Source organism: Aristolochia californica, unplaced genomic scaffold (assembly GCF_029961685.1).
Source record: "Aristolochia californica isolate CCGP_79_NKW_82.1479 unplaced genomic scaffold, dmAriCali1.0.hap1 SCAF_10, whole genome shotgun sequence".
Lineage (NCBI taxonomy): Eukaryota > Viridiplantae > Streptophyta > Magnoliopsida > Piperales > Aristolochiaceae > Aristolochia > Aristolochia californica.
Genome location: NW_027181771.1, coordinates 4,235,507 through 4,259,485, shown reverse-complemented (window position 1 = coordinate 4,259,485; position 23,979 = coordinate 4,235,507). Strand labels below are relative to the sequence as shown.

Genomic DNA, 23,979 nt, shown 5'->3' with positions numbered 1-23,979 from the left:
TGCTGCCATGTGTATACAATTTTTTCTTACATGGTTACAATGAATGTTATTCCACAAATATGTTCCTTTACTATGGGATATAACAGTTCCACTATCCATTGGAGGAACTGAAGAAAAGAAAAGAGGCAACTTATGGAGACTGTTCGATTGGATCATAGCCTTCCAAATGGCTCGTTTGAGAAAAGTTGTGGGTGAAGTTTCATAGCTTCGATTCGCCTATTGTAACTTGCCAAAAATTGTACTTGACCTACACTTGTGATTTTCAACTTAATTCAGTAATATTAAAGATTTTAGAAATATTTTTATGAATCAATGAGGTCGACCTTTGCAAAAGGACAAAGAGTCATTTTATGAAAACACGGTCTAGAAATGGCTAGTTTTTTATTGTTAAATTGATCCTTATTTAAATTAATTTGCACTCCAAACTATTTACTAAGCATTGCCATAATGAATTAAAATATTTTCAAGCTCTCCCATGCCTCCAAAATAGTATTAGATTTTCAAATTTAAGAGAAAGAGCCAAACCAGGTGTTTTGAAAAAAGCTAAATGCATTGCTCCATTACTTTGAAACTTATTGATTGTGCTAGGTATTTTTTGTGATGAACTTACTCCTCATACTTTGAAATCATTTGGTTCAGTTTAAGTTGGTAGTGAATCTATTGAGTTAGACTCTGAATTGGGGCCTTATTAGGGAGTTATTACAATTAGCTTATTAGAAATTATATAATTTTATAAACCCATTCCACGAAAAACCCGACAAAGGAAAGATGCTTAAAATTGGAAATCAGGCAATTTTCTCTGACTTGTTAGTGCACTGTGTAAGTGAAAGTAAATTCATTTTCACTAGAGAAAGTGGTTCCAAAAGTGATAGTACATTGTGTAAGTGGAGAGTGAAAGTGAATTACATAGATAATTCACTTTCACAAGTGAAAAACGAGTGAAAGTTAATTCACTCCATGAGACCAGTGAATTCACTTTTACTCGTCATTTCACTCGACATTGATGCTAAACTAATTCAGTTAGATTTTATTGAAAATACTCATATATTTTTATTAATAAAATACCTTATTATTTTATTTATTATTTTATGACTAATATTATATTAAATTATTAATTTAAGAGTGATAATTAAATATCGTAAAAGTAAGAATTTGATCAAGTATATAGAGTAAACATTTTTGTTTAAGTATTCAATTTTTTATAATTAATTAAAATAATATTTTTATTTTATTTTTAAATTAATGTATTAATTTAGACTAAAAAATCTATCTTATTTTATTAATAAAATATCCTATTTATTTATTTATTTATATTCATTATTTTATTATATATTAAATTACTAATTTAAGAGTGATAATTTAGATATTGTAAAAGTAAGAATTGATTAAGTATCTAGATATTATAAAATAACCGTGTTTATTTAGGTATATTATTTTTTATATTTAATTAATTTAATATATCTATTTTTAATAATTTTAAATTATTTATCTTATTTTGTTAAGTAAAAAGTTAAATAAAACTGTCTCATTTTCACTTTCACTTTCATTATTCCCTTTGAACTTCTTTTGTAAGCCTTTCCGTACCTTCCCAGTTTAAAATTGGAGATGAAGGATGTCATTTCTCCGTTGTTCTTCTGCTGCGAGTTTCTTTTTTTTGAGAAATCACGTGTTGGAAGTTTAGAAGAACACGGCATAAGGATGTTTTGTGGCCAAAGGAACAAGCTCTTGGAAATAACGGCTGGCTTGGATTCTTCTCATATTCTTTTCATGTACTTCTTCCCTGAAGAGAGGTAATGTTGTGCTCTTTTCGGCAATCATGGTGATCTCGATTTGGCTTCTTTTTCTTTATAGGCAGGTTGGGTTAGTTTCAATTGTTCTTTTGTGTAATAGATTGACAGGGTGGTGTTGTTTTACTGAAATCCGTAGCGTAGATTGGGTTCATACACGGTTTTGTGTATAATCGGTGTTTCTTTTCTTTTTAAGCGACTTTAGTGAGGGTTTTGTACTCTAATTTTCGACCTTAAAGTGTTTTGTTATTCTTCGACCTTAACGCATTTTGTTTTTCTTTTCGAGTTAAACTCTAGTTTTGGAGTCGTCGGTCTAAACTGAAATTGGTGAACCCATTCGTTTGCTATACTGATCATATGGATTACAGATCCTTCCAGAAATTGTACAACAGGCTGGACTTATATTACTTTTTCTGGGCCTGCGAGATAAAAAGGTTCTTCTCATTTCTGAAGCTTTGTGATCGAAATCCCAACTGACATGAGTAGTTTTTTCCTTTTCCTTTTTCTGAATTTTTTAATGTAAAATATTCCTGGGTGATATCGCTAAATATCGTGCCTTTCTTATAAATATCCTTCTAGGGGAGATGATTGTTTACGAGTGAGTCCTCTTTTTCATTGACTGTTCCGTGATACTCTCAACTGAATTGGCCGAAATTTTTTCATATAGATTTCTCTGCTATGTAGGGACCCTTTTCCAGACCGCTTTCATTAAGATATCTTGTTTGCACTATGTACCTTCCTTCTGAGACGGCTAAAGAATTATTCGTTCATCTCTCTGATAGTCTTTCAACATTTGCCTGAAATCTGTGTATGATCTGCAGGCAAAATAAGTTGAAACAACGGAGACTTCCTCTTTTCTCCATTTCTTTCTTCGTCATATATCTCTAGATTTCAGTATAACATTCTTGCAATAACACATTAATGAAACTCATAAATATAGTTTTAATGTTTTATTTTATGGTTGATGTAGATGTATCCTCAGACAAGTGTTCTGGAATCGAGCTCCTGTCACGATTGTTTGACTGAAAATTTTGCCGTTTGTAGAATTTTTTCCCTTTAACACGTCTCTCTCTCTCTCTCTCTCTCTCAATATTTCTAATACATGCCCTTTGGTTAAGGGATCTTTCGGTGGATGATCCTTTTTTGAAAAACTTTTCATTCAAGAGAAGATTATAGCATATGGTTTTCTGCCCGTGCTTCTCAGGATAACCTTCTTGTTTTGTTGGATGTATCAATTTTCTATCTGAAGCTAGTGCTTGTCGGTTCTCTTTGGTTTCTTTTATTCTTTTGGGACCACATGGTTAAGGTGGCTGCATGCTTTCTTTTATATTTTTTTCCTCTGAATTTGCTAATTAGCATTCTGCTACTCTCTTTGGAACAGTTTTCCATCTTCTTTTTTTGCGATTAGACGACATTCGGTTGAGATGACTGAACAGTGATCCGGTGTTTTGAATCCTACTGAGACATGTATTACCGTGATCAATAAGAAGGGTTTTTAATTTTCTATCATGTCATGAAGAGTCCCTAAACACTAGTTCAATTCAAAAAGTTGTAGCTGGTTCATGGTCACAAGAGGACTTCCGGAAACGTCTAATCCTTGCACTGAAATTTTCAGTTTTGATCACATAAACAAGGCAATGGTTCTAACTGGAAATGGGAAGAACCCAGATGAAATTTTGGAAGAATCAGGGCCAGTTGCCCCCTCAAATGATTTGACTGCAAAGAGTCACCTCCCACTTTATATCTCTCAGAAGGGACTACTGAGTGAGAATGACAGCAGGAAAGGATTTCTCAGAGGATTTTTCTCTGGAACATCATGCTTTAGAAAGTTCAAGTCAAGCAGTTTGATATCTTCTCATTCAGCCAAGTTCCAGCGTTTTGCAGAAGAAAGAGATGAAGTTTCACGTCAAGTACCAACTGCGACTGGCCAAAGGCTAAGAGAACGCCTGAAGACATCTGTTAAGAAAATTGAGTGGGAATCTCTAAAGGACATATGTAAGAAATGGTTTCAAGATCCAATGAACATGGTGCTATTTCTTTGGGTCACATGTGTTGCAGTTTCAGGTGCTATACTCTTCTTAGTGATGACAGGAATGTTAGATCATGCCTTGCCCAGAAAGTCCCAGAGAGATTCTATGTTTGAAGTCAACAACCAAATCCTTAATGCTCTATTTACTCTTATGTGCCTTTATCAGCATCCAAAGCGGTTCTATCACCTTGTACTTTTAATCCAATGGAGACCTGACGATGTTCTGAGACTTCAAAAACTCTATTGCAAAAATGGGACTTACAAACCTCATGAATGGATCCACATGATGGTTGTTGTCTCCCTTCTCCATATAAACTGTTTTGCTCAGTATGCTTTGTGCGGTCTTAACTTGGGTTACAGGAGGTCAGAAAGACCGGCTGTTGGGGTTGGTCTTTGTGTGGCTGTTGCTATTTCAGCACCAGCAATTGCTGGTTTATATAGTATTCTCAGTCCTCTTGGGAAAGAATATTCCTCGGAGCCGAACCAGGAAGGACAAGACCAAGCTTCAACTGCTGAACTTAGGGTGAAATCATTTGAAAAGAGATACTCTTTTGTATCAAGCGATGACCATAGGTTGTTAGAGACCCAACCTCAGTGGAGAGGTGGATTATTTGACCTCTGGGATGATATATCAGTTGCTTATCTTTCTCTTTTCTGTGGCTTCTGTGTTTTTGGATGGAATATGGAGCGGCTAGGTTTTGGAAACATGTATGTTCATATCGCAACTTTTCTTTTGGTCTGCATGGCTCCATTTTGGATATTCAACTTGGCGGCTGTTAATATTAATAATGAGGTAGTAAGAGAAGCTCTTGGTTTCACAGGCATTGTTCTCTGTGCATTTGGCTTGTTATATGGGGGATTTTGGAGGATTCAGATGAGGAAGAGATTCAAGTTACCTGCTAATGATTTCTGTTTTGGATATCCAGCTGTTACAGATTGTGCCCAATGGCTGTGTTGTTGCATGTGTTCTCTTGCACAGGAGGTAAGAACTGCTGATTTTTATGATATTGAAGAAGATAAACTCTACAGGAAGGACATGGGCGTTGTTATTGATCCTCCTATCTCTCCTTTGCCTCGGGAAGTTGGTTCCCCTTTGTCTACCTCTAGCCTGAGTTCCCCAGTGAGGAACAACTTGAATCCTTCTAGGTATATGGTTGAAAATTCCCAGAGTCCGGGCAGATTAGGTAAAGTGCTCGAAGAGTGTATTTTCAGAGATGAGCTAATGAAACCACCTGCTCCTGCATCGATTCAGAGGGATGATAAGCCGCATTAGTAGGAAGCTTGGAGGATTAATTTTCCTGTACTATGTGTATTTCAAGATGAAATCATTATTTATTTATTTTGCTGTATAATTCCACTGTGTATCGGATTATGGGCCCAGAGATTTTGGTTAATATGATTTGGTTTCACAGGTCAAATATTTAAATTGAAGTATCCATTTGTGGCGATCTTCTTGCATGGATGGTTTCATATCACGTTCCTTATGAAAGATACCGATTCACCTTATCATTTAACATTTATGTCAGGGAACTCCAACTCCAGTCTAGTTGCTTTCTCATTTAAAAGTTGACCGTTTCTATATAGATTAAATATGTTCTAGATGAACCTTTCACCTGATAAAACAAAGAAAGAAAAATTTCACTTGCACCCTTTCACTTAGAGAATAGTTTCTCTTGAGAGATGTAACTTGCAAGTATCCACCTTTTTCAAGCATAATGAGACTATGAGAGCTTGACTATAATAGGTGGGGGAAAGAGTAGAAAATATTGAATCTCTTCCACTCAAAAGCAATTTAGAAAAGAATTGAAAGATTTTGAGAGTAAAGGCTTATCTATTTGCCATTAAATGTTCACTAACTTCTCTATGTGTGGTTTGGTGGGGGTATTGATAATAGGATGATTGATCATGTTTTATTGCATGAAATGGTCATGTTCTGGATTATTGATAATCGACTAAGGTTGATCAATCATGTTTTATAAGTTTGGCCAATACACTTTTAGATGATCGATTCTAGTGCCAACTCAACTAAGTTGACTTTTAAAGCATATGAATGGTTGAATACTCTAACAAGTTTGAAAAGATGTGGATGATGTTGTAAAACATATATAAATGCAATTTATGTTCTAAAGCTCCATCTTTAGCATTGTACCTTAAGAAAAGGAGTTTGGAGGCTCTCTTACATATTGACTAGTCTTCACATTGTCTTCTTCATCCCGGGTGCATCTTCAAGAGTAGTCTTTCAATGATGTTTGAGGTCTCGAGTAGGCTCAATCGTTTTGAGGCTTTAGATCTTGAGATGTATGTTTCTTGAAGATATAGTATGTGAAATACTTGGTTTGCAAATTGTCAGCTCTATTAAGTTTTGTTATCATCAAAAGCACTAAAGGAGTCAACCTATGGTCAACACAATGTGTTTTCTAACAGGTTGAAAACTCCTTGATTGATGTCCTAATCAATCAATAGGCTTAGGGAACCTAAAAATATAACTATTATATACGGTTGATTGATCATACCTTTTTGTTGATAGAATAACATTTTTTGTAGCTTTTTGGTAACAGGCAAAAATGGCTACTTTGGTTGGAAAACTTATTTATAAGTCCTCAAACTCATAGAGGATCAAGAGTTGAGCTTATACCCATACCAAGTTTATGCTTTTAAAGAGAAAAAACTCAAAATTTGCCCAAATCCTTCCTTTTCTCTTCACTCTTTTAGGATTCAAAGTTCCATCAATCTCTATTGATTTTCAAAACTCCATGGATTACAACATGGAGAAAAAATAAGAACACACATTGAGGAGAAAAAAAGAGGAAAAATAAGGTTATGGACTTAGTCCAAACCCTCTCCCTTAAGCTATATATATAGATGATAAAAGTATAATATTATAATTATATCCTTCACCCTAGTAAGAGTGAAGAAGAGACAAGAAACATAAACTAATTACATCAATGATACCCTAATTACATAATATCTTCCAACACTCCCCCTCAAACTAGGAAGTAATGGCAGTGATCCCAGTTTGAAACAAATACAATAGACGTAGTAATAAGCTCCTCCATCATGGCGTCCCAAGGATAAGTACGAGACCGGGCACATACTCTCAAAGGGTAGAAATGGGTGATAAATCGAAACCGACCTCAAGATGATGATAAAAAACCCAAGGATACAAATAAAAAGTTTCAAATGATTTAAAACAACCATATATATAAAAAGGGACCAACCAAAGCAATGCTCCAAAAGGGTTGGCCAAAGGGGTATGTGAAAGTCAAAAAAAGGACGATATGAGAAAGCCAGTCAAATAATAAGAGAGTAATGGGAATCAAAGGAAGATAAAATGTTGGGGCCACCATGTGTTTTATTTTCCTAAATAATGCAAATCTCCATCATATGAACCAATGAACCAATGTCGACAACAATTAGCAAATAATGAACCCAAGGCAAGCGATTGAGGAGTTCTTCTCAATAATAATGTTTCAATCAAAGAGACACAATTGTAGCAACGAAAATGTGCCAATGCCCATGTAACATGTACCAAATATGAAGTTGTATAGCAGCGAATAACCGGTAAATAATGAAAGTCCTTAAGAGTAATAAGGACACGTAAAATAATCTGTAGTGAGTCCATCTTTGAATAAGGAAGCAGGGCACGAAGTAATAAGCTGACTATAATCCAAGATAATAATCCGAGTAAAAAATGAGTCACGCCGAGTCAAGAGTTGAGTCGGTGTCAAACCAATGTAACTCAATATGAAAGACAGGCCAACTCAGGATCGGGATTAATATACAAGAGGCAGAAAGCAAGTCAGCCGAGTCAGGACAACTCATGAGTCCGAGATGACCTGATCAGGTACCAAGTCAGCCAGACTAGTACTCGCTAGATAATGAGTCAATCTGAGTTAGGCTGAGCAGAGTCAACAACACAATACCATTACCAGACCAGTACGTGTGGCTGGGGATCAATTAAAAAATTCTGGGTCAGGATCAAGTCGAGTATGAGATGACTAGAGTTAACCCGAGCGGAACCAAACCAATATGGTCACTCGTTCACTGGGTTAACCCAGTAGATTAAATAAACCAACAATCACCAGTATGGTCATTCGTTTGTTTGGATCACCTCTCTGTCTCCGCTTCCCTCCTGTTTCTACATCGAGTGATTTTTTGGATGATTACCCAGCATAGAGAGGATTAAAAACAATAGTAAGATCTTCTGAAGAAGCAGCAACTATGAACTCGGAAGATTTTGACAGCCAGGAAGATACCTGGATTGACAGTAGTAGATACGATTCTATCTTCAGAAGTTATGGAAGATACCAGGCTATACAGAGCAAGTTTACGAAAGCAATGGCCGAGCTTATCCTGAGTAAGATTTTACCAGCAAATCAGCAACAAATCAATCGGTAAGTGACGATTAAACTAGTTGGGTACTTGCTACAAGGAAGATAGAGACAAAAACAACGAAGGAGACAACTACGAAGATAAGCTTCCGATCAACTTTGCACTTCAGAAGATAAATGGATTGAAAGAATGATGGATGACCAGTAATAGCAGTAAGTTACCCTAGATTGCAATCAAGATGGAATGGAAAGGCCTGCAAATGACAACAGGTTCTAGTCCAATGATGGCAGCAATGGCAATGAGCAAGTTGACCAAACAGAAGCAGTAGTATGAGCAGAGAGCATAGAAATGCCAGGTTGGCAAAAGATACTCAACCAAGTAACGAACAAAATTGAGGCAAGATATTGCATACCTTGAATGAGCACGTCATGGAGTGATCATGTGTGACCAAAACCCTCTTATTAGAAGAGATAATTTGCTAAAAACTTGAATTTTAGGAGAAAATTAAACTCAATTCACGTCAATGCATGTAGATATAATAAGAGCGAAAATAGGGGAAAAAGAGAGATTTTTGGCAGAATAGACCTTTGGTACTTTTAATATCAATATCTCCAAAAATATAGTTTAAAATCACAAAAAAAAATCTTTCTCAAGAAATTAGACTCAAAGAGCTTTAAAATGATACTTAACTTGACTTAAAAAACTTCATTATTGAATCTTTTATTTCTTTATTTTGTAACTTAATCCTTGACGACTCCAATGCGAATATCTCCTTAAATATAGATCAAATTGATATTAAAATTTCTCCTTATGAAACTAGACTTTGATACCTTTCATTCATCTATAATTTTTCTTCATAAAATATACTTATTTTGAGATAAATAATCTAATAGATTTCTCACTCTTTAATCTAGCCAAACTGGGTACTCTTTCCTTTTTTTGGCTAACATGACCATCGACTCTTCCGATATCAATATCCCCTGTAGAAAACTCATATTGAGAATTGGTTGGATAGTTAAGAAAATATACTTACAAATATTTATTTTGACATATAATTCTCTATATAAACTCTCGTTCTTGATGGAATAAAATGCCTAAAAATTTGAAGTTTTCTGCTGGTGCTCGAATCTTTCTTGCAGTCTGACCTTTATATGTTCAAATATTGATTTCTCTCTGTAGAGAACTCTGATTGCCAAAATTTAATTTTTGTTTGAAAGTAGACTTTAAAATATTATCGTCAATATATAATTTGAAATATGAAATGTTCACTATGGAGGTGTGAAAGCCAAGAAAACAATGGATACTGGGACATGAAAGAAAAAAAATAGAATACAAACCTATACTACTAGAGATGATAGATCAAAAAAGGATCATATTATCTTTGTGGGTTGACCGAGTCAACTCACAAAACCCACTCTGATACCATGTTGAATTTTTTGAAACGAGAAAAATTTCACTGACTTGATGTAATTTGAATATAAGGAGCATCTATTTATAATAGAGGAAACAAGTAGAGTTCAATTACAATTAAACTACCCTCATCCCAATTACATGGAAAATTAAATTGTAAAAGATAAGTCCTAGAATAATTGAATAACTGAACATAAATAGAAGACTACCATAACTAAAATATCTTTAACTGAAACTCTTATGTGAGACCTCCTCCTATGAGACTCCTATTAGACTCCACCATTTTAATTATGGGCCTATGAAACTTTGTACAGTGATAGTCATGTAAGACTCTTCCATATCTTCTCTTTAAAAATGTTTTTAGACCTTGTGTGTAAAATCACACTTGCATCTTATCTCCCCTCTCCTCTAGGATTTTTATATGTGATCAATTGAGTAGCGTAAGTCTCTATGTGGGCAACATTAATGTAATTGGTTTTGAAGACAATTTGTTGCAAGTGTTGTTTGGAAACCTAAGTTTAGTGAATTTGTAACTCTAAGTTAAAAGGTCGTTGGGAGTGGATTAACAATTTGAAATACGATTGTGAACTACTATAAAAAAATTGTGTTCTTTAATGTATGAATGATAGTATATGCTTCTTTAATTGTGAAACAAATTTTGAACAATGAATATAAATTAATATCGTAAACACACCCAAGACAAAGAGAAAAACTACAAAACAATCATAAATTAGCATCAAAACTAACAAACCTATTGACCCGCTCCCAATACTTGTTCCTCATTGGACGTAATGGAGCTTTTTAATTTTCTCTAGAGCTGATCATTTGAACTAGTGTTGTTAGATTGTTCACCTGATGTGATTTTTGCTTTGAGCTGCCTTTTGATCTATTGGACATTTGAATTGTGTCCAACCATTCAAACAGTTATGATTGAAACTTTAACTACCATTTAAGTTTACTCAATTTACATAATTAGTTACCAAGTATGTTTTTTTACCAAAATTTATCTAATGAGGATCTTGAAAACAACAATACCCCGAAGACAAGCATGATATGATGTTAATAATCTAATAAGAACCCACTTGTAAAATGTCTTTATCTTTTCTTAAAAGTTCACGGAGGGGTTGAAAAAGAGAGGTTAATGTTGGAAGATAAGGCCCAAGCCCACACGACCAAGGAGGGCCCACATATCCTAGTGTATTAGACGATGGGCCCAAGCCCATAAAACCAAGGAAGACCCATGCATCCAAGAGATATAGAAGGCGAGCCCAAGGCCCATAGGCCCACATACAATGATGGCAGGATGGTAAATAAAGAGTCATATCATAGAGATGACATTGATGTAGTTAAGTTAAAGTTCCTGGGTTAAAACCTTAAACCCTAAGTTCAAGGGTAGTATTATAATATAGTAGTTTCATTAATTTATAAATAGAGCTTTAGGGGGATCAAGTCCATAACCTTTTCTTCCTATTGTTTTCTCTTAATGAGTCACTCTCTCTTTTTCTCCATGAGCTAAATTCATGGAGTCCTGAAAATCAATAGTTAAGAAGGTTGGTATAAGAGAAAAAGGAAGAAGAGAGAAGTAGACGAAGAAAGAGAGATACAGAGAGAGCTAGAACGGAAGGAGAGAAGAGGAGAGAAAAAATATAGGATAGGTGCTACGGTATGAATTTGAGAGAGGACAGAAAGGCAAGAGAGATTTTGAAAAGGCTTAATTGATTTCTTCCTTCATCCAACACCCCTGTTTATACTTTTTTGTTGTTGCATTATTTGGAAAAATCCTTAATCAATTAGGATTATATAACTCAAGGAGAAATTCTAGAAAATCGAAAGATTACATTTATCGATGAGAGATTCTAGAAAATTGAAAGATTACGTCAATTAAGGATACATTCTTTCTAATCATATCTTATCAAGAAGAGGCAAGTATGACTTATCTTAAACAACCCCTTGAGGGGGCATTTTTTACCTTTTTGCCCTCATACCCACGCCCCTTGTTTCTTGGAGGTGATGACACGTCCGCTTTCTATTTTGTCGTGGTGACTCTTCTCTTGCTATTTTTCTTCTATTTCTCTTCTTCTCTTGGTTCTTTAGGGTAATTTCGGTTTCTAGATTTTTAAAAAAAATAAAATCGAATTACAACTTTTACTCTCAAGGTGGTGCCACTTAGACTTTTTAAAAATAAATGTCAACCAAATTACAATTTGTACCCCCTCCCCTAGCTTAGTATATATGTTTTTACATAATTTTGGGCTTAATCATAATCCATATGTTATTTTAATAACTTAATTAAAGTATTGCTGTAAGCACTTTCAGATATCAAGTTTTAGTATGAAAATTTTGAACTTTACAGCAATATGGGTCATACAATCAGGCTCAGCCATCTTTGGCCGGGTTGGGATGCACTTAAAACAAAAGAAAAAGGTAAAATAAAAAAAATCAAGAAATTGTGGTTAGACCACTAAATATAATCGATCCCACATCTCACTTTTTGTACAATTTCTAATTTCTCCAGCTTCTAACCAAACCGCTTTCGGTTGCTTCTTTCATCCTCTCTCTGGCTCCTTAATTAAATCTAAGACCTAATTATCACTACTCAACTCAACATTATAGCTTGATTAGGCAACCAATATTTCTCCTACTGGCCTCGCCGAAAACGACTCTTGTTAAACAAATCGACGTTTCTTGTGGTTCTCAAATTTCTGTCGTGAGCTGCTATTAATAAGCTCTCCACCAAGTGCATTTGGATTGTCTTTCTGTGCTGTTGTGAAACTGAATCTTTTTGGTCTTTGGAGTTTTTTCCGATCCTGATTGAAAGAAGACAAAAATCTTGAGTTTATTAGTTATGAAAGAGGTTTTATAAGTTGGTTAGTCATTTTGGAATGGATATTAGACTCAACTTCACATGATATCATATGTGGAGCCACAAAAGAGGGCCTATACGTCCAAAAAAGTATTAAGAATAGTCTTACATGGATTAGTGAGTACAAATATCTTGAATTTATTAGTTGTGAAAATGATTTCCTATATTAGCTAGTCATTTTAGGATCCGCCTCGATCAAATCCTACACAAAAGACCAATTTTAAGCACTTTGTCTAGGGTTCTCTTGTTCGATTGTTTTCATTTATAAAATTAACCGAAGAAAATGACATATCTCTAACATTATGTCATTGGTGTGCTAGGAACTGTGTGATATTCCTGTTTAAGAAAGCTGGGAATGAGCTCATTAGGCACCGAAAGTAAGCACTTAAACCCACTCACTCCAACATGTTTCGTGCTCTTGGACTGTTTGGTAATGTCTGTCTTTCACCAAACACATAAATAATTTAATGGAGACATTGGCATCCCTTTTAGCAGTTTTAGACTCGCCCTCATAATTGAAGCAACAACCAACTTAAGTGCTCAAATGTGCAAACGAAAAGACGTCTCTAGATAGAATAGACCTTTGGGCAGTGGTGACATATCAGTAATAACAAGCATATTAGACTTAAATGAACTTCATTATTAGACTTACAACAATGTGTTACTACCTCCATTTCAACATTAAAATTAGTAAAATAAGATAAGGTCTCAAATGAACAACAAAATAAATGCATGAGGTGATACATCACTAAAGAATAAAAAGAAATGAACTTTAAAGTTGTTCAATTATAATTTGACAGTTAAATTGAAAATTTGGAGCGCGTAATTTATATGGACTTAAGCTCATACTCCATGTTTCCAAACTAATATTAAGTTATGTTAACTATTAATGGTAGAAGTTATTGGGTTGCCTTCACAACATTGGTTAAGGTGAAGTTAATGGTATATTTTCTCACGAATGAAAAAAAAACCATGCTTTAGATTAATGGGTAGGTACATTGACACTCTAGTGCACTCTCAAAGTGAAAGTAAAAGTACTTTAACTAGTGCGAATAACCCAAAACCTATTAGTGTGCACTGTAAGTGACAAGAAAAAATGAATTACCTAGGTGTGGTTCAATTCATCCTCTGGTATGATAGTAGATCGATCTTTTTGCATCTGCCATCCTCCGATTTTTTTTTCTTTTTTTGTCCTTTGCCTCTCCGCCCATCACTCCCTCTTTGCAACACCCTCCAACAATTCAAATTGAACCACCGGTAGTGACCACTAACTATCCTTTGCCATTCCTAAAGAAAAAATAAAAAAATCTCCCTAAACCCCAGGCCCACCTCGGCACCACTCCCCGAAACCTTCCGTCGTCCTTCAGACTTCCCATCGATAATGCATCCCTCACTGCCGACTCACCATTGTCGTCGCCCTCTTAGACCGTCGCACTGGGCCTGACCTCCACCCATCGCACTTCCATAATGACAGCTCCACTGCATGGCTCGCCAGCACATACATGCACACATAATCAGCCACCATCGTCTCCTTCTCCACAATCTCCAACCGCCATCTATTGTCACCATCGTCGCTGCTCCCTGTCGCCAACAAAGAAGTTACGCCCCTTCCACACCTTTCTCTCCCTCTTCTCTGTCTCCTTCGCTCTCAATCCCTGCCAGAATTCTTGTGAACTCTTCGCTGAAGTCGTAGCCTACCAGCAACCACCCTCGTCAGTGCCACACTGGACTCCTCCCTGCATCGTCTTAGCAGAACAAGCACGGGAGACCTAAGTTCGAGGAAAATTATTCCCCCCAGTCCTACGTACCTTCACAGTGTATGAATTCACACGTGTGAAAACATAAATTCTTTCTGAATGATGCGTCATCTCCGAGTTCATCCACCCTAGCCGTTACCAGTGTCACTGCTCTTCCACAACTCTTCATCAGATGATGTGTTATCTCCGATTCCGTCTGTCCCATCTGTTACTAGTGTCACTGCTCTTCTACATATCTTCATTGGATGATATGTTCTCTTCAATTATGTCCGCCTTAACAGCTACCAGTGTTGTTGTTATTCCACATTTCTTAATCAAACGATGCGTTCGCTCTAATTTCGTCCGCCCCAGCTACTACCAGTATCGTTGCTCGTCCACATCTCTTCACCAGACGATGTGTTATCTCCGATTCCATCTGCCCCAACTGATACCAATGTTGCTGCTCTTCCACATATCTTCATCGGACAATGCGTTCTATCTGATTCCATTCGCCCTAGCCATTACTAGTGTCGCTGCTCTTCCCGTCTTTTTGTTTCCAAGAACCCTCAAAATTACCAAGTTCACAATTTCAGATGCTACGAGACACAAATTAGACTCTCTAAGAGTAGCCTATCTTGAGGGAACATGATAAGGGATAAACATAATCCCTTCAGTTATTCAATAAGAACCCATTAGAGTTATCCCATATTGTATTTATCTTCTCATGTAAAACTTATCTTTTCCATTCTAAATTGTATAAATAGCACCCTTAATTAATTATAAAGGTGTGATTCAATTCAATATTTAACAAACATCGGGGGGGACGGGGGACTGTGAACTTAAAATTTGAACTTCATCTTCATCTCATACTTCAAATTTATTTCATTAATCTACATAAAATTCAACTTCGAACTTGGTGCTAGTATGGACGAGTTCATGTGCACTAGAAAACAGTTTCTAGAGTTAGTGCGCCAAAATAAGAAAAATATAAAAAACAAGAGAATGAGTAACTTGTAATAGTATACTTAATTAAAATATAATACTTAAACCCCAAATTAGGTAAAACAAACATGATTACTACACGAATAAGTGATTTAATGTATAATTAAAATATATTAATATACTAATTAATTAAATTAGATATTATATTATTTAATCATCGCAGTTTATTGTACATTAAAACAGTAATTACGTGAGCCAATTAATTATGCACATGATTAATTGCAAAAAATAAATATATAAACAGGAAAATTGATCAAATGCTAACTTGAACACACTATATTTTTACGTATTATTGCATCATTCGAAGGAAAAGCAGCGACTGAGAATACGATTTGCAAGTATTTTTTTATATAAAAAAATCACACATGCGAGTTTACACGCTGTGCGAGATGGGGCATCGAGGGGGGAAATAATTTTCTCCCTCAACTTAGGTATCTGGGGGGGTTCTATGCAGCGTTGACGAGAGCAGTAGCCGGCTGATCTGATGGCGGCAACAGGTAGTAGGCGGTGGTAGAGGGGTGACTACGACGGGGAGGGTTTGGAGCAGCTGCTATGGTTGGGGCATGACAAGGCAAGAGCGAGGCTATGAGAGTCGACGATGACGATGACAGGTAGTAGATAAGGCGATGCTTGGGGGGAAGGATTAGGTGCAATGACGAGAGGGTGAAAAAATTTTTAAAGGAAGAAGAGATGACAGAAGACGAAGATCGCGAGAGGGAAGAGTGAGAAAGAGAAACTGAAAAAACAAAATTCGACAAAGGTTCGAGGTACCCCACTAACGACGTCTGAAATGGGTAATGGGGCTAATGTTTATGCATTAAGTTGACTAACCCCCCATCATGTGTATTCGTATTGAATTAATGGTAGCCCACGCTGATAATTTCCAGTCTCTAGTCCACAATCGTTTTATGGACGTCAGGAGGTGCGGATATTCAATGTTTTGAAAGTTGAAGCTATGAGCTTAAAGAAAAGTCCGAAATGGACGCTTTTTCCACGTCTATCCAAACAATATCTCTATCACAAGGCATTAGCCGCGAGAATATATATATATATATCATAATGGTACACATGTAAATTAAGCTGACACGTATTCACGCGCAAACCACATCCAGGTTCCCGCAGAATCTGACCGAGCGCCAGAGAGGAATATGCAGTGTCTGGTCCCACCCGATAAGACGATCGTTCCATATACGACAAGAAAAACGTGTAGATTACGATGACGTGCCTCGCCTATACGCGTTCGTGACACGTGGCGGTTGTAACAAGTGCTCTGATTGACCTCCACCTTCTAGCTTCGGTAGTCTCCCAGGACCACCGACTTAAGAATTGAACGGATCGGAATCCAGATCAAGTGACCGTGCCGGTAAAGCAAGCGCTGACGCTGTCAAAAAAGGTGGCTCTACACAAGACGTGGGTCTCACTTAAAATTTCTATTTAAGGCGGCCTCGCGGCATCGGCTCTACCTCCAATCTCTTAGCCCCCCTGTCTTCGTTTCTCTTGCAGTTTTCGTCTCATTCAGAGCTAATCCCACCAGAACTGGCTAACCTCGACGGTACGATCAGCCTGGAGGAAGCCGAGTGTAAAAGGGTGGTCTGCGCCCTGTATGAAGCTCTGAGCTCCGGCGACGTCGAGACGGTGCAGCGCCTCCTCGCCCCAGACATCGAGTGGTGGTTCCATGGTCCCCCTTCCTGCCAGTATATGATGCGATTGCTCACCGGTGCCACACAATCCAGCGATCCCCCTTTCGATTTCGTTCCTGTTACCGTCCAGGCCTTTGGGCGGACCGTCATCGCCGAGGGCCGCTACCGGTCCCTCTTTTGGGTTCACGCCTGGACCGTCACAAATGGGATAATTACCCAGGTCAGGGAGTACTTCAACACGTCTCTAACCGTGACTCGCCTGCAGGCTTCTTCTTCCTCTTCCTCTCGCTGCTTTCGCCACACTCTCTGGGAGAGTAGCGACAGCTCCGGCACCTCTATGCCTGGTCTTGTCCTCGCTATCTAAATATCCTCTCCTATTAGACTCTTATATCTCTATCTGAGTAATAAGTGAGTTTTAGCCCTTGGGGTTTCTCCAAACTGATGGGCTGAAACTACTGCATCAGGAGGAGGTGAAATTAGATAGGAAATGTAAGGCGTTATTTGGGTTTGGTTTTCTTGTATCTCTGCAACCTCTAGCAGAAGCTTTTCTGAATTGTGTGTTTTAGGGACGATGGGAAAATCTCCAGTTTGGGATTTTTCTTCTGGGTCTGTTATCATATATGAAACTAGTGCTATTATCAGCATTAATAAATCACATCAGAGAGATTTTAAAAGTGCCTTCTTCCTTTCCGAGAGATTTCTAATTCTCTCTCTTTGCTTAAGCGGTTTCAGCTTTTTGGTTTTCCACGAAAAAGTGGTTTCCTCTTTCTGTGTCGCTTGTTTCCGACTGGAACGTCATGATTTGATGTGTATAGGAACTATGTGGGCCACCAAAGATGGACGGTTCACAGTCACAGAACAGCCTCACTACATCCAACGGATAAAGATTAATTAATAATTTTAGTGAATTGATTAATAATCCCTTACGTAAGAAGCAAGGATCAGCTTTTCCTTCGTGGGTCCCACCCACTATGTCGATAACCTCTAGAATGGGTCCCATCTTTTGCAACGACATGAGCATCTCAGATGGTGGTGGACCCGATCAGGAAAAAGATGAGGAGAATTGATAATTACGTTGAAGAAGAAGAGTGAGTGAAAGGTGATAAGGGCATGGAGAATGAGATGAGAATATGCTGTGGTTTTTATAGTGGGATGAGAATGTAGAAAGCTTATGAACTCCAAATTCCATTTTATCTTCTCTAGGCCTCCCTTTTTTCTTTTTCTTTTTTGTTAAATGATGTGAAAAGTGCTTATTTCCTAAAGAGGGGACGTCCATTTCCTCCTTCCCCCCTAAAGGTAGGTGAGAGCCTCATTTCCCCACAAGAAATAGACAACCAGAGGGAGTCATTGACACTCATCTTCTGTAATTGTGCCCAATTGGATGAAGTGAATAGGAATCAATCTTGTTACCATCCCTATCCCCAATTCTCTAATTGAGCTGTGTCTTCAGCTAGAGGAATTCTTTGGTAGAATCAGAACAAAAATCCACTTTGGCGTGATTGTAGGAGTAATTGAAGACACGAAGTCTGTATAAACTTCAGTTTGAAAGGGCGTGTTGAAGAACAGATATGGAAGAGTCTTACAATAAAAACCCTCACAGAACCATAATTAATATGGTGGAGTCTTATAAGAATCTCAAAAGAAGAGGTTTCATAGTCAGTTAAAGGTGGTTTAGAGTTATATTAGTCCTTCTATTAATTAAGGTTATCTCCTATATTAGAGTAATAAATATATGAATATAAAAAAATAATAAAATTATAATAATTATTTTAAATTGGATATTGCAAGTGGTGTGTGTTATCTTCTCACCGATTGGAGGCCTCCAGAGAAATCCTCGGTGGTGCCGACCATTACGTTTGAGTTGTTGTGAAATACGGTGAGGCCTGGCAGCCTGTCGGGGTGCATTATCAGTGGGACCGAGGCGTGGACGCTTTCAAAATAATTCTCGCAGATGTGACTCTGACGGGGCAGCTGCCTTATTCACTCCTTACAGCGCCCACTTAGGCCAAGAATCTTTGTATTAATGAGGAATCATAAGAAAATAATTAATAAAAAAGCATAGAAATAAATAAAAAATATTAAAATGGTCTTTGACCATTCACATTTTATCTCTTTTTTTTTCAATTATATTTTTATTTATTTTTATTGTAGATAAATATATTAAATCTATTAAGGTACAAATGCAATAAAAACTATCAAATGAAACTTTTTTTAATATGGATTTTTTAACTAAAAAAATTTAATTGTCAAAGAGGGTTGTTTTCATATTATTTTGTTTTCTTCTGGTAAAACAAACACGTCGCACCAAGGATTCAAATCATGTTGATCTTTATTATTTTGATTTCACCAATCAACCACTTTTATTATATTGAAGTCACATTTCAAATTTTTTTGTGTTCAGGGTAGAATGTGTTAACCCTGTGGCTTCTCAAGAATGGGGATGAATTGAGACTTAAAATTGAAACTCAATTACACAATTGATCTCTCCCCAAGAGATTCAATCCCTTTCTAGATTCCAGGCTCTAGAATGCCAATTGTTCTAGTTTTAAGTATTAGAGAACCTCTAAAAAGAAAGTATAAAGATACGAAAGAAAATCAAACTTTCAATATTCCTTATGGAGACATAGCCCTTCTCCAAGTGAGATCCAAGCTTCCAAAACTTTAAACACTAGATATGTGATGTATAGGAGTTTCATGGGAATATGGTTGTTAAGAGAGTGTAGAAAAAAGAAAAAATTGAGAAATTTTGGGTTTTTCTCATTTAAAGAGTAAAATAGAATTTTGAAAAAAATAATAATCTTCTAGAGATTAGGTATGCCAATTCATGTTCAATTCTTGATCTTCTATGAGTTTTGGGGCCTATTTCCCAACCAAACTAGTCATTTTTCCCTGTTAGCCAAAAACTACAAAAAGTGTTGATCGATCAACTCAAAGGTATGATTTATCAATCATATATAACGACTATATTTTTTAGGTTCCCTAAGCCTATAGATCAATCATGACATCAATCAATGAGTTTTTAGCCTTTTAGAAAACTCATTGATAGATTATGCTTTATAGAATTGGCTATGGAGAATTTTGTATGATTGATCATGAAACGTTGGATGATTGGTCATGTTTTATAGCATCTTTATGGCAACATTTTTTATGATCGATAATGTTGAGTCAATTATCGATCATTCTTTATAAGTTATATTAAACTACATTTTAGATAATCGATCATACCACAGGTATGATAGATCATGTCATATGTCAATATACTATTTGACATATAATCATGATATAAGTTATTCTAAAGGATTTACCATTGTAAAATATTTATATGGATTCTAAGTCGCACTCTAGACAAGACAACAGGAGCTTTAAAACCTGGTTCAGTCATTGATCAACTTCCTCTCTCTATCTCATCAGCCTCCACCACCGCCGGTCGAGCGCTAGTCCTTAAATATTTTCCCTAGGATTCACCTATTTTTTATACTACTTGTAAATCTTTTTAAGGTCATTTTTTTGCTCATATTTGTACACATTTCACTTATGAATTAAATGGTTTGAGACATTCTTTTGTGTTTATCCTTATTATCCTTCTTACAATTGCAAATCTTTTTGACTTATGATGAAAAGGGGGAGAATCCTTATTATCCTTCTTACAATTGTAATTTTTTTTTACTTACAACAAAAAGGGGGAGAAAGAACAAAAATTCAAAATTCAATATTTTTTGCATAAATTTAGGGGGATCAATTAAAACTAAACTTATGGGATATCTTATTTTAGCTATATGCAAGTTAGGTTTTCTCATCACAAAAAAAGGGGAAGATTGTTTACCTTGGTTGACCTCCATCTATTTTTTTATAATTAAAAAAAATTAATCATTGTATTCTAATATTTGCAATCAAGTATTTTAGATGCAATTAATTCAAGAGACACAAAAATCAAGATCTACACAAAGAACTGACAAAACTCAATGCAAGACCTCAAGCTCAATCGTGTGTCAAGTCATCTTGAAGAAGCAACCATAAGTGAAGAAATGAAGATTTGAAGTCTAGAGTCTAGTCCATATAGAAATGTCTCGAGCTCAATCGTGTGCCATTTAAGAAGATAACATCAAACTCCGATTTTAAGGTACATAAGAGACTTTGGATGTTTATGGCATATTTTTCAAAATTATATTTAATCGATACATTATAAAGCTTTAAATTTCCAGAAACCCTTAGATACATCATCATCATGCTTAAATATAATTTTTCTAATCTGACATAAAATTTGATCGATAGATCTACACGGGCTTGATCGATCATACTAAATGCAAACTGGTTGAAACACATAAAGCGCAATCGATTAATATAACCGATTGATTGATCATATAGAATTCTACCATATTGAGCTATAAAACATGATCAATCATACCTTGTACAATGATCAGTCATCCAACACTCTACATAGGCAACTCCATCAAGCATGATCGATGAACCTAATTGGATTGATTGATCGACCAACCATTTTTGACAAATTGAGAATTTGATTGATCGATGGCCTGGTTGATCAACAAACCTGGGGAATACAAAAATAGTCATTAAATATGGTTGATCGACCATACCTTTTTAATGATTGATAAAAAAAATTAGTTTTTTGAAAATAAAAAAAATGGCTCATTTGATGGAGAAACTTATAAATAGCCCTCCAAACATTGTGTAAATAGTAATGAGAGTATTTAATGGCAATCTATAGCATTTAACCACTTTATTTACTTGAAATTTCTTCACAAACCTATTTTTGAGAGAAAAGAGCTATAAACTTACAACAACAAAAAAATCCCAATCTCTCTCAAGTTCTTTATGCATTTAGCAATTCAAACTCCATAAACTTCTTCTCTTGTTCATCAAAGGTTGGAGACATGGAAATCTCAAGGAGAACTATGTCTCTCCAAATTTCAAAGGTGTATATCTTGCTTTATTTTTGTATTTTTATCGTTTCTATTTAGGCAAATATAGAGCCAAGAAATCTAGATAAGAGAGCTTACTAGAGCTAGAATTTAGCTGGAGATTTGTATTCGTATATTTTGTGCAAACATGTGGCTTAAAAAAAGTTGAAATCTTTTTTATGTAAACTTTTGCTAATATAACTATTAATGAGATTTTCCCAGACAAGGGTTATTGTGCGATGACAACTAATAAGAGAATATTGATATAAAAAACTCTTTGTCTCCTATTAATTTTCCTTGCTAGAATCCTAAGCATGTAAAAAACTCCTTATGGAGCACATACACTAGTATGCCTTTAATAAAAATAAATGAAAATCTACTCCGGAGATTTGGTTCGAGTCGGCTCGATTGAACTCGACCTTTAGGTGTATGCCATTTTGGTCTATTTTTCGAGTGCCTTTGTCGAAAGGTTTGGTGTCTTTGTTAAAGGGAGAAATAGGTTCTTTCGGAATCACTTTGATCGCATGGTCACTAGTGGATCTCGAGCATGAATTAAGTCGACTTTGGCTCAACCACGAAAACATTCTTAATTCCTTTTACTTATTCAAGCTATTTTAGTACCTATTTATTTAAGAAAAAAACTTGAATATACTCAATTCACCCCTTCTTGAGTCTCTCATTTAGACCTTTCTTTGAGTCACTTGACTGATGAGTGTGCCAAATGCATATTTACCAAAATTGCCATCACAAAGCAGTCTTTTCTTTATTTTCAGGATTCAAGGACTAAAACAAGTAGTGGAAGCTCTTAAGCTGACTCGTTTATTTGGTGTTTACTAGTCATTTTCACGTGAGAGAAACGGGAGAGAAAGATCAGATGGCCAGAAGTAGCTCCGGAAACGAACGGTTAGGATATTCCGTGGGCCCACTACGCCACAAAGTAAGCCCCTCGTGATTGGCTTTGGCTTCCCACACCAGAGGGCTCACGTCCCGAACCGTCAGCCATGTATTGAAGTACTCCCTGAACCGCGTGATCACGCCATCCTGCACTGTCCACACGTGCACCCAATACACGTGGGCCCCTTCCCAGCCTTCCACGAACATCCGGTCACCAATGCCGGTTATCCTACGTGGCACGAATTGGAAGTCCAGATGGGACGACGCTCCAGTCAGCAGTCGCTTCATGTGCTGACAATGTGGTGGACCATGAAACCACCACTCCAGATCAGGCGCCAGGAGTCGAGCCACCATCTCGAGTTCGCCGTGCATCAATGCAACGTAGAGCGTCTCCACGGTGGCTTCGCCGCCGTTCGCCGAAGATTCTGCCGGAGATTCCATAGGGAAAAGGACTTGGAATTGGATGCCTCCGAAGTGCGAAGACGGGAAGAATGGCTCTCACAAGAGACGGGATTTATAGAGAGGAAGGTGGGACCCCTTTTGGAAATGCCAGATCATCAATAGAGAGGAGATCATGACAGATCGTAGGGTGGAGATTTGTTCCCACAAGGCACAAGTGGGTGAAAGCGTTGGGAGTTGTGACCGGAACCAGAAAAGAACAAAACACGTTATTGTAACTTCACCAGATGACTAATTTACCCTCGGAAGAGATGGAGAAGACGGTCTTTTGGCGACGGCAGCTGTCACCGTGCGTGTCTACTTTCCAAGTCTCCATGCTTGTCTCGTTCAATTGAAAGAGAGATTTCGAAACTGTGGCACGGGCGCAATTAATTTGATCTGGAACGTCCACATCTACACCCGCATCGTGGTGTGACCTGTGGATGTAACGCCCTCGTGTGACGAATAAATCCTAAATAGGGAGTATTAAGAAATTAAGAGTTAATTACCATTTTTTATTCTCTTATCAAAGGAAAACCACATAGCTCTAATTATGCCACGTAAGGATGGTCTCAAGGCTTTATTCTCAAACTCCATAATGGTAGGTCTCCAACTTCAAGTTGTCTAGAGATAGTGCTCACGTGTGTATTTAATGCATGGGACATTCCCAAATCATTGTGTACACTCTACTTCCATGGTCAATATTTTATAAGGACTAATCTAATTATAATTTACAGAGTGGAGGAAGGGTGAGGACCCGCCCCAACAAACAAACAAAAAGGGGAGTTGCAAGCATATACTTCTCATCCATCTCCTTTGCGCTCTTTCTATCTATTGGTGGGGGATGAGCTCCTACTCTTCCTTAATGACAAAGAGAAGGGGGAGAATGTGGGGTTCCCTCCCTTACTATCTTCCCAAATGAGGGAGGA

At 36.8% G+C, this 23,979-nt stretch overlaps 3 protein-coding genes across 4 annotated transcripts; 2 read left to right on the top strand and 1 right to left on the bottom strand.

Annotated features, from left to right (window-relative positions):
* The first annotated feature begins 1,664 nt into the window (after positions 1-1,664).
* On the top strand, positions 1,665-5,241 carry LOC137942486 (uncharacterized). Of its 2 annotated transcripts, none has more exons than XM_068788160.1 (2): positions 1,665-1,790; positions 3,169-5,241. In XM_068788160.1, exon 2 carries the CDS (start codon positions 3,350-3,352, stop codon positions 5,087-5,089), a length of 1,740 nt encoding a protein of 579 aa, XP_068644261.1. In that variant the 5' UTR covers positions 1,665-1,790; positions 3,169-3,349; the 3' UTR covers positions 5,090-5,241. The 2 variants fall into 2 exon arrangements, with proteins under 2 accessions (XP_068644261.1, XP_068644262.1); XM_068788161.1 differs by lacking the exon at positions 1,665-1,790 and adding an exon at positions 2,147-2,221.
* An 11,522-nt stretch (positions 5,242-16,763) lies between these two features.
* On the top strand, positions 16,764-18,195 carry LOC137940593 (senescence associated gene 20-like). Its single transcript, XM_068785750.1, has one exon. It carries the CDS (start codon positions 16,858-16,860, stop codon positions 17,161-17,163), a length of 306 nt encoding a protein of 101 aa, XP_068641851.1. The 5' UTR covers positions 16,764-16,857; the 3' UTR covers positions 17,164-18,195.
* Positions 18,196-22,588: 4,393 nt separating this feature from the next.
* On the bottom strand, positions 22,589-23,053 carry LOC137966576 (wound-induced protein 1). The gene has a single exon (XM_068813250.1). The coding sequence runs from the start codon at positions 23,051-23,053 to the stop codon at positions 22,589-22,591; it is 465 nt and encodes a 154-aa protein (XP_068669351.1).
* Between the last annotated feature and the right edge of the window lie 926 nt (positions 23,054-23,979).

What these genes read in the sequence shown, in the direction of transcription:
- LOC137942486 (XM_068788160.1), top strand. Translation starts at nt 3,350, where the DNA reads ATGGTCACAAGAGGACTTCCGGAAACGTCTAATCCTTGCACTGAAATT.
- LOC137940593 (XM_068785750.1), top strand. Translation starts at nt 16,858, where the DNA reads ATGATGCGATTGCTCACCGGTGCCACACAATCCAGCGATCCCCCTTTC.
- LOC137966576 (XM_068813250.1), bottom strand. Translation starts at nt 23,053, where the DNA reads ATGGAATCTCCGGCAGAATCTTCGGCGAACGGCGGCGAAGCCACCGTG.